The sequence below is a fragment of the Orbicella faveolata genome, unplaced genomic scaffold (assembly GCF_042242905.1).
Source record: "Orbicella faveolata isolate gen_17 unplaced genomic scaffold, um_ofav_v1 contig_4, whole genome shotgun sequence".
In the NCBI taxonomy this organism is placed as follows: domain Eukaryota; kingdom Metazoa; phylum Cnidaria; class Anthozoa; order Scleractinia; family Merulinidae; genus Orbicella; species Orbicella faveolata.
In genome coordinates, this window is record NW_028301569.1 from 5,717,212 (window position 1) to 5,730,069 (window position 12,858).

At 38.4% G+C, this 12,858-nt stretch overlaps 1 protein-coding gene and 1 long non-coding RNA gene across 3 annotated transcripts; one reads left to right on the forward strand and one right to left on the reverse strand.

Annotated features, from left to right (window-relative positions):
* Positions 1–496: 496 nt before the first annotated feature.
* Positions 497–3,630, reverse strand: LOC110041205 (uncharacterized). Its single transcript, XR_002295734.2, has 3 exons — positions 3,489–3,630; positions 2,275–2,425; positions 497–638 (listed from the first exon to the last, which is right to left on the reverse strand). It is a non-coding gene; the product is annotated as an uncharacterized LOC110041205 (long non-coding RNA).
* A 2,715-nt stretch (positions 3,631–6,345) lies between these two features.
* LOC110043941 (transmembrane protein 121B-like) lies at positions 6,346–11,931 on the forward strand. 2 transcript variants are annotated; one of them, XM_089276109.1, is made up of 2 exons: positions 6,346–7,692; positions 8,958–11,931. In XM_089276109.1, the coding sequence occupies exon 1, from the start codon at positions 6,658–6,660 to the stop codon at positions 7,681–7,683; it is 1,026 nt and encodes a 341-aa protein (XP_089132235.1). In that variant the 5' UTR covers positions 6,346–6,657; the 3' UTR covers positions 7,684–7,692; positions 8,958–11,931. The 2 variants fall into 2 exon arrangements, with proteins under 2 accessions (XP_089132235.1, XP_020605106.2); XM_020749447.2 differs by having other exon boundaries at positions 6,346–6,467; positions 6,581–11,931.
* Positions 11,932–12,858: the final 927 nt, after the last annotated feature.

Consider the following 12,858-nt stretch of genomic DNA (forward strand, 5'->3'; position numbering starts at 1 on the left):
AGCAAAGGCCCCAAATAAGCGCCACACGCCCTAATAATACAAAACCGGCGCTCAATCGAAACATTTGACTGTGTATAAAGCACTGTTATTTTAATGTAATTAAGGTATACAGCAGTGGTGAGACCGCGTACCTCTCACCAATGTGGCCTGGGTTCGATTACGGCCCGGTGACAAATGTGGTTTGAGCTTGTTGTTGCTCCGAGGGTTTTTCTCCGGGTTCTCTGGTTTTCCTCCCTCCACACAAAGAAAAAACATCATTTCCAGTTTCCAATTCGAACAGGATAGAGGACCCACATGAAAAATAAACCAGTTACGGCTGGAGTGGTTTCCTCCTTAAATTTTGTAATTTAGTTATTTATTTTAAATTCGAGGAGGCATAAAAACGTACCAGGGTATATATTTAACTCCAATTTAAAAATTAACTCAATAAATTAGTAAACAGTTAAATCAAGTTACATCAGGGTTGTCACAGGAAAATGGAGTACAAAACTGAGAGTAGCATTTTATTATTCTTTATTAGCTGTGAATTCATTCTAGCCCGGACATACGTGCCCAGCGTAACATCTTGTTTGTGACTCTCTTTTCGTATTTCTTGCTTCGGCGTGTTTCATGGAGTCACTGAACTCTGGTTGGATCAGCTGCGAAGGAGACAAAAAAAGATACAAATTGATCATTCAGTGTTTGATCACAGCCGCGAAGAGAAATCACTTTTGGGTGTGAGCAGTTTTCCCTGATACACTCGGAAAATGGTCATGAACCCTAAATTCTAATACCTCATTAAAGACATTTTATAAGAAGGTTACCCTGGGTGCCAGGGGTTTGTTTGTTTGTTTGTTTTTTTCGTGGCCAAGCCACTTGTATTGAGCAGCGAGGCCCAGGGAACTTGGTCCTCTTAACTGCACCTTCGACACCACTTAATTTGTATTTGGATCTTCCACCTGTTTCTATCGATTTTTAGTAGTAATCTAATAGCGTTCCATCACGAATACTGTTCTCTGATTGGCTACGCTACGCACTGTCTATTCTGTGATAGATAGTGAGTAGCGTGGGAGTGTGCGCTTGTTAACAAAATGAGGGCCGCTTCTTGGCGTTATACGAGTAGAATTTAGATAAAGTTTTGAACGACTAGTAGATTTATACTAAAACAATTACATTCATATGTATTCGCTCTCGATTTCTATCGCGTGGTAATTGACTGGGGCTGCGTCCTCGTCAACTATCACGCGATAGAAATCTTGAGCTCATAATCTAATTGTTTAAGGCGGCTCCCTATTGTTTTACGATTGTATGCGCGCATAGGACGAAAGCTCAAGTAATCTGCGCGCGCTCAAAGGAAAATGTAAGTGTTTTTCGATTTTTATGACGTCAACATGAGCACAAAAAGCATAACTGACAGTGAATTTTCTCGCGTTTCCTTCGGTGATTTTTTTTGTTAAATTTTGCTCAGTTGTAACCGTATACAATTCCCATAAAATATCCTACTTTTGTTAAAATCTGTCAGAGCTAATCTAATATACTTAGAAGAATGACAAATTACAGAATATTGGTAAAACCGTCTGAACAACCTTGACTTTTTACGAATTCAAAATGTCAGGCAATATCGATAGATCATTTTCATGATGTGGCAAAGTGTGAAAACATTTCACCGAAAGAAAGTATAAATATTAAGGAGTTTAGGCCAAAATGAGGAATATATCTGCCTGTCATTAGATGAGATGTTGCCATGGTAACAGCCTTAATCCAAAACTTGACAACCAAACAATAAGCCTTATTTTAACAGTACCAATACTAGTAAATCTCTACAGGGAAAACTTTAAGAGAAATTAACTAAGTTTCCTTTTCTAACTCGCTCCCTATAGGGAGGGTGTTCGTAAATACTCCAGGGAGCCACCTTAATAGAACACTCGAAGAAGTTTGGAAGAACTCGAAAAAGCTGTGGAAACACTCGCCTGTCTGCTCACGCGCCTGTTGGGTTTGCATAACTTTCGAAAATTCTCCCAATCCCTCTAGTGTCTAGATGAGGCCGTGTAAACACCAAAAATGTACTCTATTGCAGTCATAAAATATTTCTCAAGAATGCGTGTTGATGTAAAACGTCACAACCGTGTTTACATACTCTCAACTAAACACACCTATTGACCAATGAGAGCGCGTGCGCAGTATGAGTTATTTTAAAAAACTTGATAGAAACACGGAACAATTGTTTTCTATTTCTTAAATAAAGTACGCGCATTACGTTACGCCCTTGCTTCATAACAGTGTTTTTAGCTTTACCTCGTCAGAAAGTAGCTTTAGGCGATTTAATAGTTCCACTGCTCGTTGACTTGGTCTAGCAGACACTGTGTATACTCCGAGAAGTACAGACGACACGATTAAAAATATCTTTAGGTTCATTTTGTATTTCCAGAACGCTCTTGAAATAGACCTGTGAAAAGCCATAAGTGTGACAATTTCAAAAGACAGAAAGAATCTTTGTTTTTCGATAAATATGAAGTGGCTTAAATAATGTAATCGGGAAAGCCAACCATAGAAGTTAACTGTAAGCGCGTAGCACACGAAGAAAGCCACGCCAAAGTTAATATGATCATTCATTCACTCATTCATTCATTCATTCATTCATTCGTTCGTTCGTTCGTTCGTTCGTTCGTTCATTCATTCTTTAATTCATTCATTCAGTCAGTCAGTCAGTCAGTCAGTTAGACAGTGAGCCATTCTTCACGATTCATTCATTTATTCATCCGTCCATCCATGCATCCATATATCTATTCAGTCAGTCAGTTAGTCAGTCATTTATTCAGTCAGTCAGTCAGTCAGTCAGTTAGTCAGCAATTCTTGAATTCATTCATACATTTGCCACAAACCACTAAACCAGCCACTATATAATATACAAAATCTGAAGATTGTGCGAAAATGCTAAAATTGGAATGCTGAAATATTTTCAATAGTCAAGATCTAAAGAGGATAAAAATACAAGATAAAAGCTTGATCAAGGCGTCATAAATCTCTGAATCTCTCTTTGAATCTCCTGTAATAAAATCTTTTAAAATATAACGATTTCTGTTCACGTGACGACAAAAGCATGGCACAACAAATAAAATACAACGAGATCACCAAAGTGGGCACCGAAAATAAGAGAGATCGTGCCGTTTTATTTAAAGTGGGACTTCTTAAAAACAAATTACAACGAGTTCACAATCGCTTTTTATCCGTCGTTCAACGTGGTATTTGAAATTTTCTGAGCAAGATTTAACTTTACCTTCAACCACTGAAACATTAACGATAACAAGGCAACCTTATAATTTGACACGCGAAAAAAGGATACCTTTAAATCAAACTTTGAACAAGGAAGAAACAAATTAAACCTTTTCTAGGATAGATTGTCTTTAAAATAACCGTAAAATTGGCAACACATCCATAAAACTAACTTCTCTCTCTTAAGTAGCAAGGGACGTAATTGACAAAGATTGGCATGATAAATTTACGCTTACCTGCGACAAGTGTAGTGGAAGCTGAAAATACGATTTTTTTCGTCGCAATCTGAAGCGCAGAGTCGTATTAACGCAAAAACGCTTGCTTTTAAAATGTTCTTCCGTTTGGGATTTCCGTCTTAAACAATGGACGCACAGTGAAAATTAATTGCGATGTAATAAACGACGATTGATTGTTTTGTATCATTTAGGCTCTTTTCTGTGAAAGGTGGTTGCACTTTTACCGAAATTTCGTTTACTTTTTAATGCAAATATTTGAGGGAGCCATGTTCTAATATGAGAAAAAGAGCTACTTGGATTTGTAAAAGTAACTGCCTTTTTGCGCCAGATCCTATGATTGGAAACATAAGGAAACGTTTCTTTGTTCAAAATTTGTAGTTAGCTAGTGGTGAATAACACTTGTTTGTCAAAAAACAGATTTTTTTTTCCGTAGCAGCCACGTTTTGACCTTTTTCAACCTGAAACAAGCATCAGCCCAAAGTGATTTTAATTTTCATTTTTAATTCAGTTGACGAATTAAAGTTTTCAAATTAAAGCTAATGGCAACACTTTCGTGAGAAACTGTTTGTTTTTCGTTGCGACCAAAGACTGAATCCGAATTGAAATTTTACGGGGTAAAAAGGCGAATTTTGAATAAAGTGAATTCAGCCTGGTGAAGCGGATAAAGGCTGACATTTTTTGGTCGTATTCAATGGTATTTCATAAAATAAAAAGTTATTTCGCCTCTAATAACAAAGTGGATCGCGCCGCGTTGTATAAACTTGTTATTGCATAATATCAGAGGGGTACTTCGTTTCCAAGAAACCGTGAAGAGTGAACATGTAACAGCTTAATACATGTATCCCATCGCCGCGAACTGATCACAGATTTAACATTGCAGTATTTAACTTAACATACTGATTTTAAAAGTCCGCATCACTTTCCCTGTATAGCTGTTATTAACCTGTAAATGATGTTTTTTACGGCCAAATAGGGTATTTCCTCACGAAAGCATCAAAGATTATCAAAAACTACTGTAGTTGTAATTTTGATTTGAAGTGCAGTGACTGTTTTGTATGTCACAAACAATGACAAAGGTATTAGAATTCACAAACGGTTCTTATAGCAACGGCTAAGCCGTTAGTAAACTCGGTCAACTTTTTCCTTGTCAAACTTCTGTGTCAATAGTTTTATTTCCTGTAGGAAGGTTTGATTTTCTACCATATCAAGTTTATCTGGAGTGATGAAAGCAGCTTTGCGGATGTCAGTAAAAACGTGTCTTCTTTTGTTTGTCAAATAACCAGATTATTATTGTGATTAAAAAACTGGGTACATTCTTTTCGTATTAATAATTACTGATTGATTAGACAGAGGATGTAGCTTAACTTTTAATTCGGAACAATAAGAGGATACTTTTTTAAAAATCATCTTTCAGTCGACATTTGAGAATTAGCGACATAAAAAGTTTTAGAGCAGTTCATGTTTTTTCCCGAAAACATAAGCAAATTTCTCGATCGACAAAATTATAAAAGTCTTGAGGACTTTACGCATTCTATTTGTTACAATAATTTATACCGTGCGAGGGAAACTGAATTGTTTTGAAAACCCAAGCTTTGGGCAAGCTAAATTCGCCCTGAAATAAGCTTATTTTACTATTATAATTTCAACACATTTGACTTAAATAAGCTCTACGATATGGCTTTGCTGGCTTTTTTAATTTGTAAGAAGAAGAAAGAAGAAGAAAGAAAGACTTTATTTAAGTGTCATTAGCATTTAGCTTTAAAAAAAAAACAAATTGGAGACACTATTTTTGTTCTTGAGAGAAAAAAAAAAGTCATCAATAATTTGTAAAATAAGGAACCATGATATATGCAACAATACTAGCTATCGTTTGCAAGTATTATTGCAAGTATTATTGTAGTATTTTGATTTCAAATATTGATACGGGTAAGTTATAGATTCCACGGCACAGCAACATACCGAAACTGGCTGCCGCTCATAAGCCGTAGACTTCTACATCTTCGTAATGGGTTTTGGATAGGCTTATAACCGAATGGGCTTTATATATCGGGAGGTGGGGGACTTGTAGGCGGAATAAGAAATGAGCTACAGCGGTGCGGGGGGCATATTTCCGGGGGGCTTATAATAGGAAGTAATTTTTGTTTACAGGTAGATGGGACTATAATGAGGGGGAAGGGAAAGGGGTGGGACTTAAAAGCGAAAGGGCTTGTAAGCTGCAGTTTACGCTATTGTTTTTTCGCTGTATCTTTTCCTTAGTATAGCTGCCTAAATTGACCCTTATAGTTCAGGCTGTCAACAAAAATTCCCTCAGTAGTTTATGAACCCCCTCACCACACTCAGTCTTCTCTGAAATGCGTATGTTGGGGTGTGGGAGGTCTGAATCTGGATCTCATCACAACTGAAGGAAGTTTTACACAAGACGTAGAGCGACATGGTTGTAGTGGTGGGGAAACGGGGGGAGAAGTGGCATTCACTACAGAATCAGTTGCTTCGACTATCTTCTTGTTGTTTTTATTCTTGAGAGAAAAAAATTCTTAAGTCGCTGTCATCAATAATTTGTAACTCTACTAAGGCTGAATATGTTTTTTCCTGTAATAATTTATTAGCAGAAAATTGTCCTTTCCTTTATTGTAATTCAACGACAGAAAACAATTGATAGAATCTGTTTATATTTTTCTCCTAATTGCGTTAGAAACAGACTATTTTCGAGTCTCTGTAAATTAATTTTTAAAGCGAATCTTCCTCATTTGAAACTGGTTTAGGGCAGTCTAATTATTTACTTGATTTGATTCGCGCGCCATACAGACCATGAGAGCAGACTGGGTACGAGAGATCACGCCTTGGAAAATCTGAGCCCAGGGATCAACTCGGTCTGACCTGAAAGCCAATATGGCGAAAAAAAAGCGGTAAATTATGTATGTAAGCACAATTCTCGGAAATTTGACAGACGATTGTGCATATTTTCGCTAGAAAATTGAGGTAAGGTACGAAGAGCTTTGAACGGAATTTACTTGATTTATTTTTCCCCGTGAACGAGGAGATCATAAACAATTTAGAGACTTCTGTGATCAATGCTTCGATTTCTCTTTCAGCCGTTTGTGACACATTTATTGACAGCTTCGCGACTACTGCAGTTTATTCATCCAGCTTTCAAGAATATTTCGACGCCATGAAGTGCCGTTTGAACCTTGAAGCTGTGGGTAAAGCATTGTGTATTCTTTTACTGATTCTACAAGGAGCCATATTGGACTACTACCTAGTAGAGCACCGCGAGGTTCAATCTCTTGGCTTCATTGCCACCGACATTATTGTCCTCACCATTTGGATTGGAGTGATGTTCATGGCCAAACGAAAATTTCTCGCAAAGTTGAGAAAGAAGAGACGAGCAAAGGAAAACGTCGACGGCAAACATCGGCGTGCAGAGGTTGAAAACGACGACGGAGCCGATGAAATTGCTTATGTCTTTGTAGCCTGGCTGGCTTATGTTGCTATAACTTTGGTCCCGGAGGTGGCGGTGATTTTCAAACGGTTTGCAGATCAGCTCGGGGATGCCAAACTCTTCGGGCAGAACATTCTTAAAGTTGCTCTGTGCATTACGCCAATGTTATTCCTGCTACTAGTGAATTCACACCACGATGGTAAGCGTTACCCCAAACGCAGAATCTACATTGACAAACTGTCTGCAGGGGTCACGCTAGATTTACTTGACAGCATAGACATCCTGGAAATCTTATTTATGGATGACGTGGAAATCAATCTTCCACTTGGACTGGAAAATGCCATAATTGCATTTGCGTGTATTAATTTTTTCCTTCCCACCCTTGCTCTCCTCCAGTTGAGTGCCATCGTAAAAGGCCAAGTACGCTCTGCTAATTTTCAATTTCTGTACTCAATATCGTACATTGTTCTGGTCAATGTGCCGTTAGGAGCAATCAGAATTATTCTATGGACGCAGTATAACCAAGATGTGTCAGTGTTCATCGGGAAAAATATTATTGCATCAGCTATCTACATGTTTGATATCTACGCAACCTGTGGACCTGAACATCCTCAACAGTGCCCGAAATGTGACAAGCATTTTGCACCAGATAGCATTGATGGACACAAAGCTGAGTGTTCAAATCCTGTCCTTGGTGATGATGATGTCGGTACTCCGATGACCTCTCCTTTGTCAGATGGCCAGTCTTCAGTATAATCAAGGACTGTAAGTGATCCCAGGGTAGAGGGGGGTGGGGGGACTGTATATGGTGGGTTTTGACCAAACACTGACCCCCTACTGACCCCCTACTGACCCCCTACTGACCCCCTACTGACCCCCTACTGACCCCCTACTGACCCCCTATAAAATCAATGGGAAAATGGAAATTGAATAAAGCCCAGAACTATCAGTGGGACCGATTCAAGTTCATCAATAAATTTAGCCTACCTGAAACTTCCAAGATGTAGCCATTGGAGAATTAAGCAATGAAAATAGCGAGGAAATTCTGGCAAATTAACATGCATGCGACTAACCTTGAGTGACACACACACGATTACATCAACCGGAAGTTTATTTTGGCAAACTTGTAGCCCTAGGTCCCTCAACTTCCACATGCACAAACTACATTGCACATGGCTTTAGTCATGGATGGTAAGTAGCATTACTGTTTTTCATCGATTTGCCTCTTATTTTGCACTTTGTATATCCGAATTATGCCATGAATACATAATGAAATTTATAATACATTATGAATACATTCTGAACTTTTCCTTGCCGACGATCTGGATGTGGTAGAGCTTGTAGAAAGGTATGTTGGTTTTTGATAAGATTATACAAGAATTCTACCTTGAGAATCCGTGGTCTTTTTGACGACTTCATGCACCAAGGAGAAATTAATCCATCAGGCTTGTCCAAATGGTTTATACTACAGTTACTACAGTTCTTAAAATGCAAAACCAAGGCAAGAGGCCTGGAACTACCTTATGAAATTCGTCTTTCGGTTGAGGTTTAGGCGCATGTTTGTGCCGCTCGCATGAGCAGTCCATCACAAGCCTTTCGCGAGCCTGCTCATTTGTCAGCTTTTTTCTTTGCTTCATTTTCCAATGCAAACGAAAACAATATTTGATGATATTCAAGCTTATTCTGTGCTCGATCTTCCGTCAACAAAACCTCCACTGAACAGTCAAAGGAGAACAAGAGAGTCGGAAACCTGCAATGCGTCCGCCGTCTTAGAAGTTTCAGGTAAGTTAAATTTATTGATGAACTTGAATCGGTCTCATTGATGGTTCTGGGCTTTTTTAATTTTCATTTTCTCATTGATTTTATAGGGGTCAGTAGGGGGGTCAGTAGGGGGTCAGTTGACCAGGGGTCAGTGTTTTGTCGAAACCCATATATGGCAGTGACAGAGATACTTGTCACACCTTTTTGGGGTGCCATGGAAGAATCATGTGGTGATGCCAGTTAGACTGTCCCATTTTATGTTTTGATAGGTGCAATATACATGTTGTTGATTGGTATTATGGTATACTGTCAAAGGAAGCTGAAAGTACATTAAAGGAGCTTAAGATGTCAGGAGTTGATAATGGGAATCAACAATATTATTTGCTTTTTTTTCTGGAATGTACTGTAACTCATGGCTGGTTAGTCAAGCATTGCTCATCAATAAAAGTCAACATTCATTAGGCACCCCCATAGGTGTAAAGATTAGCTTGTTGTACACATGCATGTGTTAAATCCTGGTTCCTTGCAAGTGTCATTTTGAGAATATTTGACAAGCATCCCTGTCACTTTAGATAGGAGCTCCCCTGGGTTATGTAATACATATTTTGCTCTAATAAGCCTGGCTTCACATGTGCAATGCAACAATTGCAATTATCATCCATCAAATATTTTCACTCGAGCGCAATTGGTCTAAATGCGTCACCTGACCGAATATCCCCAAGCTAAAACTGGGGAATATCCCAGAATATTCCCCAATTTTCAAAACTGCGCGTGTTGCGAAAAATATTTAAAGGATAATAAACACAATAGCCTCCATTTAACTTTGAAAATATGCTCAGATATTTGCCCTTGTACATTATCTGTTCCTCAAAGCACGCAGTTTTCCTCAAGCTATGCTCTCAGAAAACTGTTGGCTTCTCAGAGCAGATAATGTCCGCAGACAACTATGTGAGCATATTTTCATGCCAAATGGAGACTATTCTCTATTTATTGCCAATATAAGTACAAACACAAGAGATGTTCACACATGAAGCACAAGGAGCAAACTGGGTCCACAGGTGTGTTAAATTTGTTTTCTTCCCTTCAAGATGGCAGATAACTCATGCTTCACTTTCTTTAACATGGGTTAGCATAATTTGCATAATGTGCATAATGAGTAGTTCCAAAAAATATCTATACTCCCTCCACAGAAGGGATTGAAATTTCGTGAGGGTGAGGATCTCTAAGACCAATGTATAAAGTTTGATTGGAATTTCCAGAGGGCTTGGGGTGGGGGTCTTAGGAAAGATCCCTGCCATGGGGGAGGTAGGGATATTTACTGGAACTACTATTTCCAATCTGACACAAAGCAAATTCAAATGCAAACACAGGCCGAGTGTAAGGAAAAGATTTTTCTAGTGCCTGCATTTGTGCTTGTTGTCATATTATGTTTGTGTAACTTGCACTTGCATTTGTGTTGGCATTGCTTGTGTGTCTCGTGTTTTAGACAACATATTATTTCTTGTGATTATAAAGACCTACTAAAGGGCCTGTTTTCTAATAAATTTAATGCTACTGCAGTTCAGAAAGCAAAAGGGTGAGAGAGCTAAGAGTTACATTTGATTGATGACTCAAGAACTTGTTTTATATTCTTTTCATTTTGTTTAGAGTTATTCTGATAAATGTAAGCATGCAGTATTGTTTATAAACAATGCTATTAGTATAGAGCAGAAGCATGTATAGAGACATATCACTCACGTGCAGTTCATAGAAATGTCTCTACTTATTGAGTGATACTGTCCAAGTACCGCTCAGGTGTATATTAAATAGGTATCACATCAGCCATTGAATTAAATGCTACAAGATGGTGACCCTGTTGTTGGTTAGTGTCACATCCAGAAATACTCATTGTATTTGTATCATGCCAAGAAAACATGATTCATATTGTTGCTGCCTTCTGAAAGATTGACACTGATGTTCAACAAATTCAGTTAAAATTATAAAAGGAAAAGGGAATTGTAGAGAATATAATTATATACATATTTTTCTCATTGCTAGTTAGAGTAAGCAGTTGGTATGTTTCAATTTCTGAATATTTTAATACAAATTTTAATGCTGGCTGTTTAATTTACCTTGTTCATATTACAAACAGTGTTAACAGAATCATAGTTGTGGCAGTTTTAAGTTGGTAGTAACATTAATTTACAATTGTTTAATATGTGCATAGGTGGTGTCAATTGATTAAAATTTTTAATTTAAAATTTATTTTTGAGTGCAAAATTTTGACTAACTGAATTTTTTTGTTTGCCATTCGTAATATGCTATTGATTGCTCCAGGGCAGAGAAATTGCAAAAATGTGCTTAATTACTTCAGATAGAGCAGTGGTCATTCTGTTATGTTTTTGGGCAATACACTTGACTCTCACAGTGCCTTTCTCCACCTAGGAGCATAAATGGGTACTGGCGGACTGTTAGGTAACCTCCTACGCAGACGCCCTTTAGGCTTGTCATGCAACCTGGGAGAGGAAGACTGCATGACAAGCCCAAAGATTGTCTGCATAGGAGGCTAACATGCTAGGGCAATCTGACAGAAATGTTGGGGGTGGGGTGGGGGTAGGGATAACTTGGGACTACCATCCCGTCCAGTGGTAGAAGCAAGCTTGTTGCTTCATGCTATAGAAACTGGACATAAGCACCAGCGCTGGGTTGTTCATAAGCCGGTTAATGCCAACCAGGGTTAAAAGTTAACCGAAGTATTAATTTTTCTTGTATAAAAATGTTCTTCACTGATTGTGTTTTGTGTAGATTGAGATTTTTCCCACTCAAAACTAGGACGGCCAAGCTATATTAGAAAACCCCACCGAAAAGTTACAAAACTGAAATCAAAATTCTCGCTATTCCTGGTTTAGCTTTTAAATCAGGCTTTGAACAACCCGGCCCAGAGCTAATGAGCAAAGGCAGGCTCTACTGATCGTGAGGATTGGAAAAAACTACTAGTTTATTATTATTATTATTATTATTATTATTATTTAGTTGGCATATTTTTTTTTCTACTGAGAATTCATAATTTAAGCCTAGAAAAGCAGGGTTGAGATAAGAAATGACTTGGTTAAACATCTGCATCACCCTGCACCTAGTTTATTTTATAAAAAAAAAAATGTAAAAGTCTCTAGCTGTTGTAAACTCGTGTAACATTTAATATATACTTTTCAAAAAATGTAAAGTTCATTTATCCGGTCTTAAATAAAAAGGTTCCTTGCTTCATGGTCTCTGATTTCTGTTTTACCGTTCTTAAAACTCAGGTTTACATTCCCCTCTCTTTTAGGGAAAAGCTTCCCAATTTAATTTGCGAAAAACTTTGAGTAAGCAGCTTCTATTACACATTTTCAAGCGTGCGGATTAGCCAAGCAGTTCTTATTTCTAGTCTCCTGCTCAATCGCGAGGACGCGCTTTACGCGCTCGCACGACTACCCCGGCGCGGTGCTTGTAGTCCAGAGGAAAACAGAAGTGGTGTTCCGTTTGTTGTGTCTTTTAATATTGAACTGTACTCTGAAAAGCATTCATCGTTCCTTACCACAGTCAGGAGCGGGCTCTCTTGCTCTTTTTGTAAACTTTCGCCCGATCTGAATATCACGTCGCCTGAAAATATCGCATCGTCTCGACTAGCTGCCCCTAAGACTCCGAGAATGGTTAACTCCCAAATTTAAATAGTTAGCGCTTAGTTGGTCGTCCACCTTCAAACTAAACCAAACGCACAGCACAGTGGTAGGAAACGTCCTTCGTCCGTCGGGTACTGAAGAAACAAGACGAGGGACTTTTCTTGAGGTCTAAGTCTTGAATATTATATGTATACGCGCGTCATTTCCCCAGCAAGCGGCCAGTCTCTACCATGCTCTACGAAGAAATCAGAATTACTGTAGCGACAGTTCCATGCTAAGCCAGAAGTAGTGACTCGTATGTGTTAATATGGCAACTCGTTTTCCAAGAACAGCAAGTTGTAACGGTGTGTGTCGCCTACACCTTGTTATTTTCCCGATCTTGAAGTGAAGGTACATATATATCAGAGAGAGGCTAATTTTGGGATTCGCTCACAATAGTTACATAGTTTACGAGCTAGTCTTCACTCAGAGTACCTAGGTTAAAAAAGACCTAAGGTTTATGACGTACGGCATTTTGAATGTAGTGGCCATC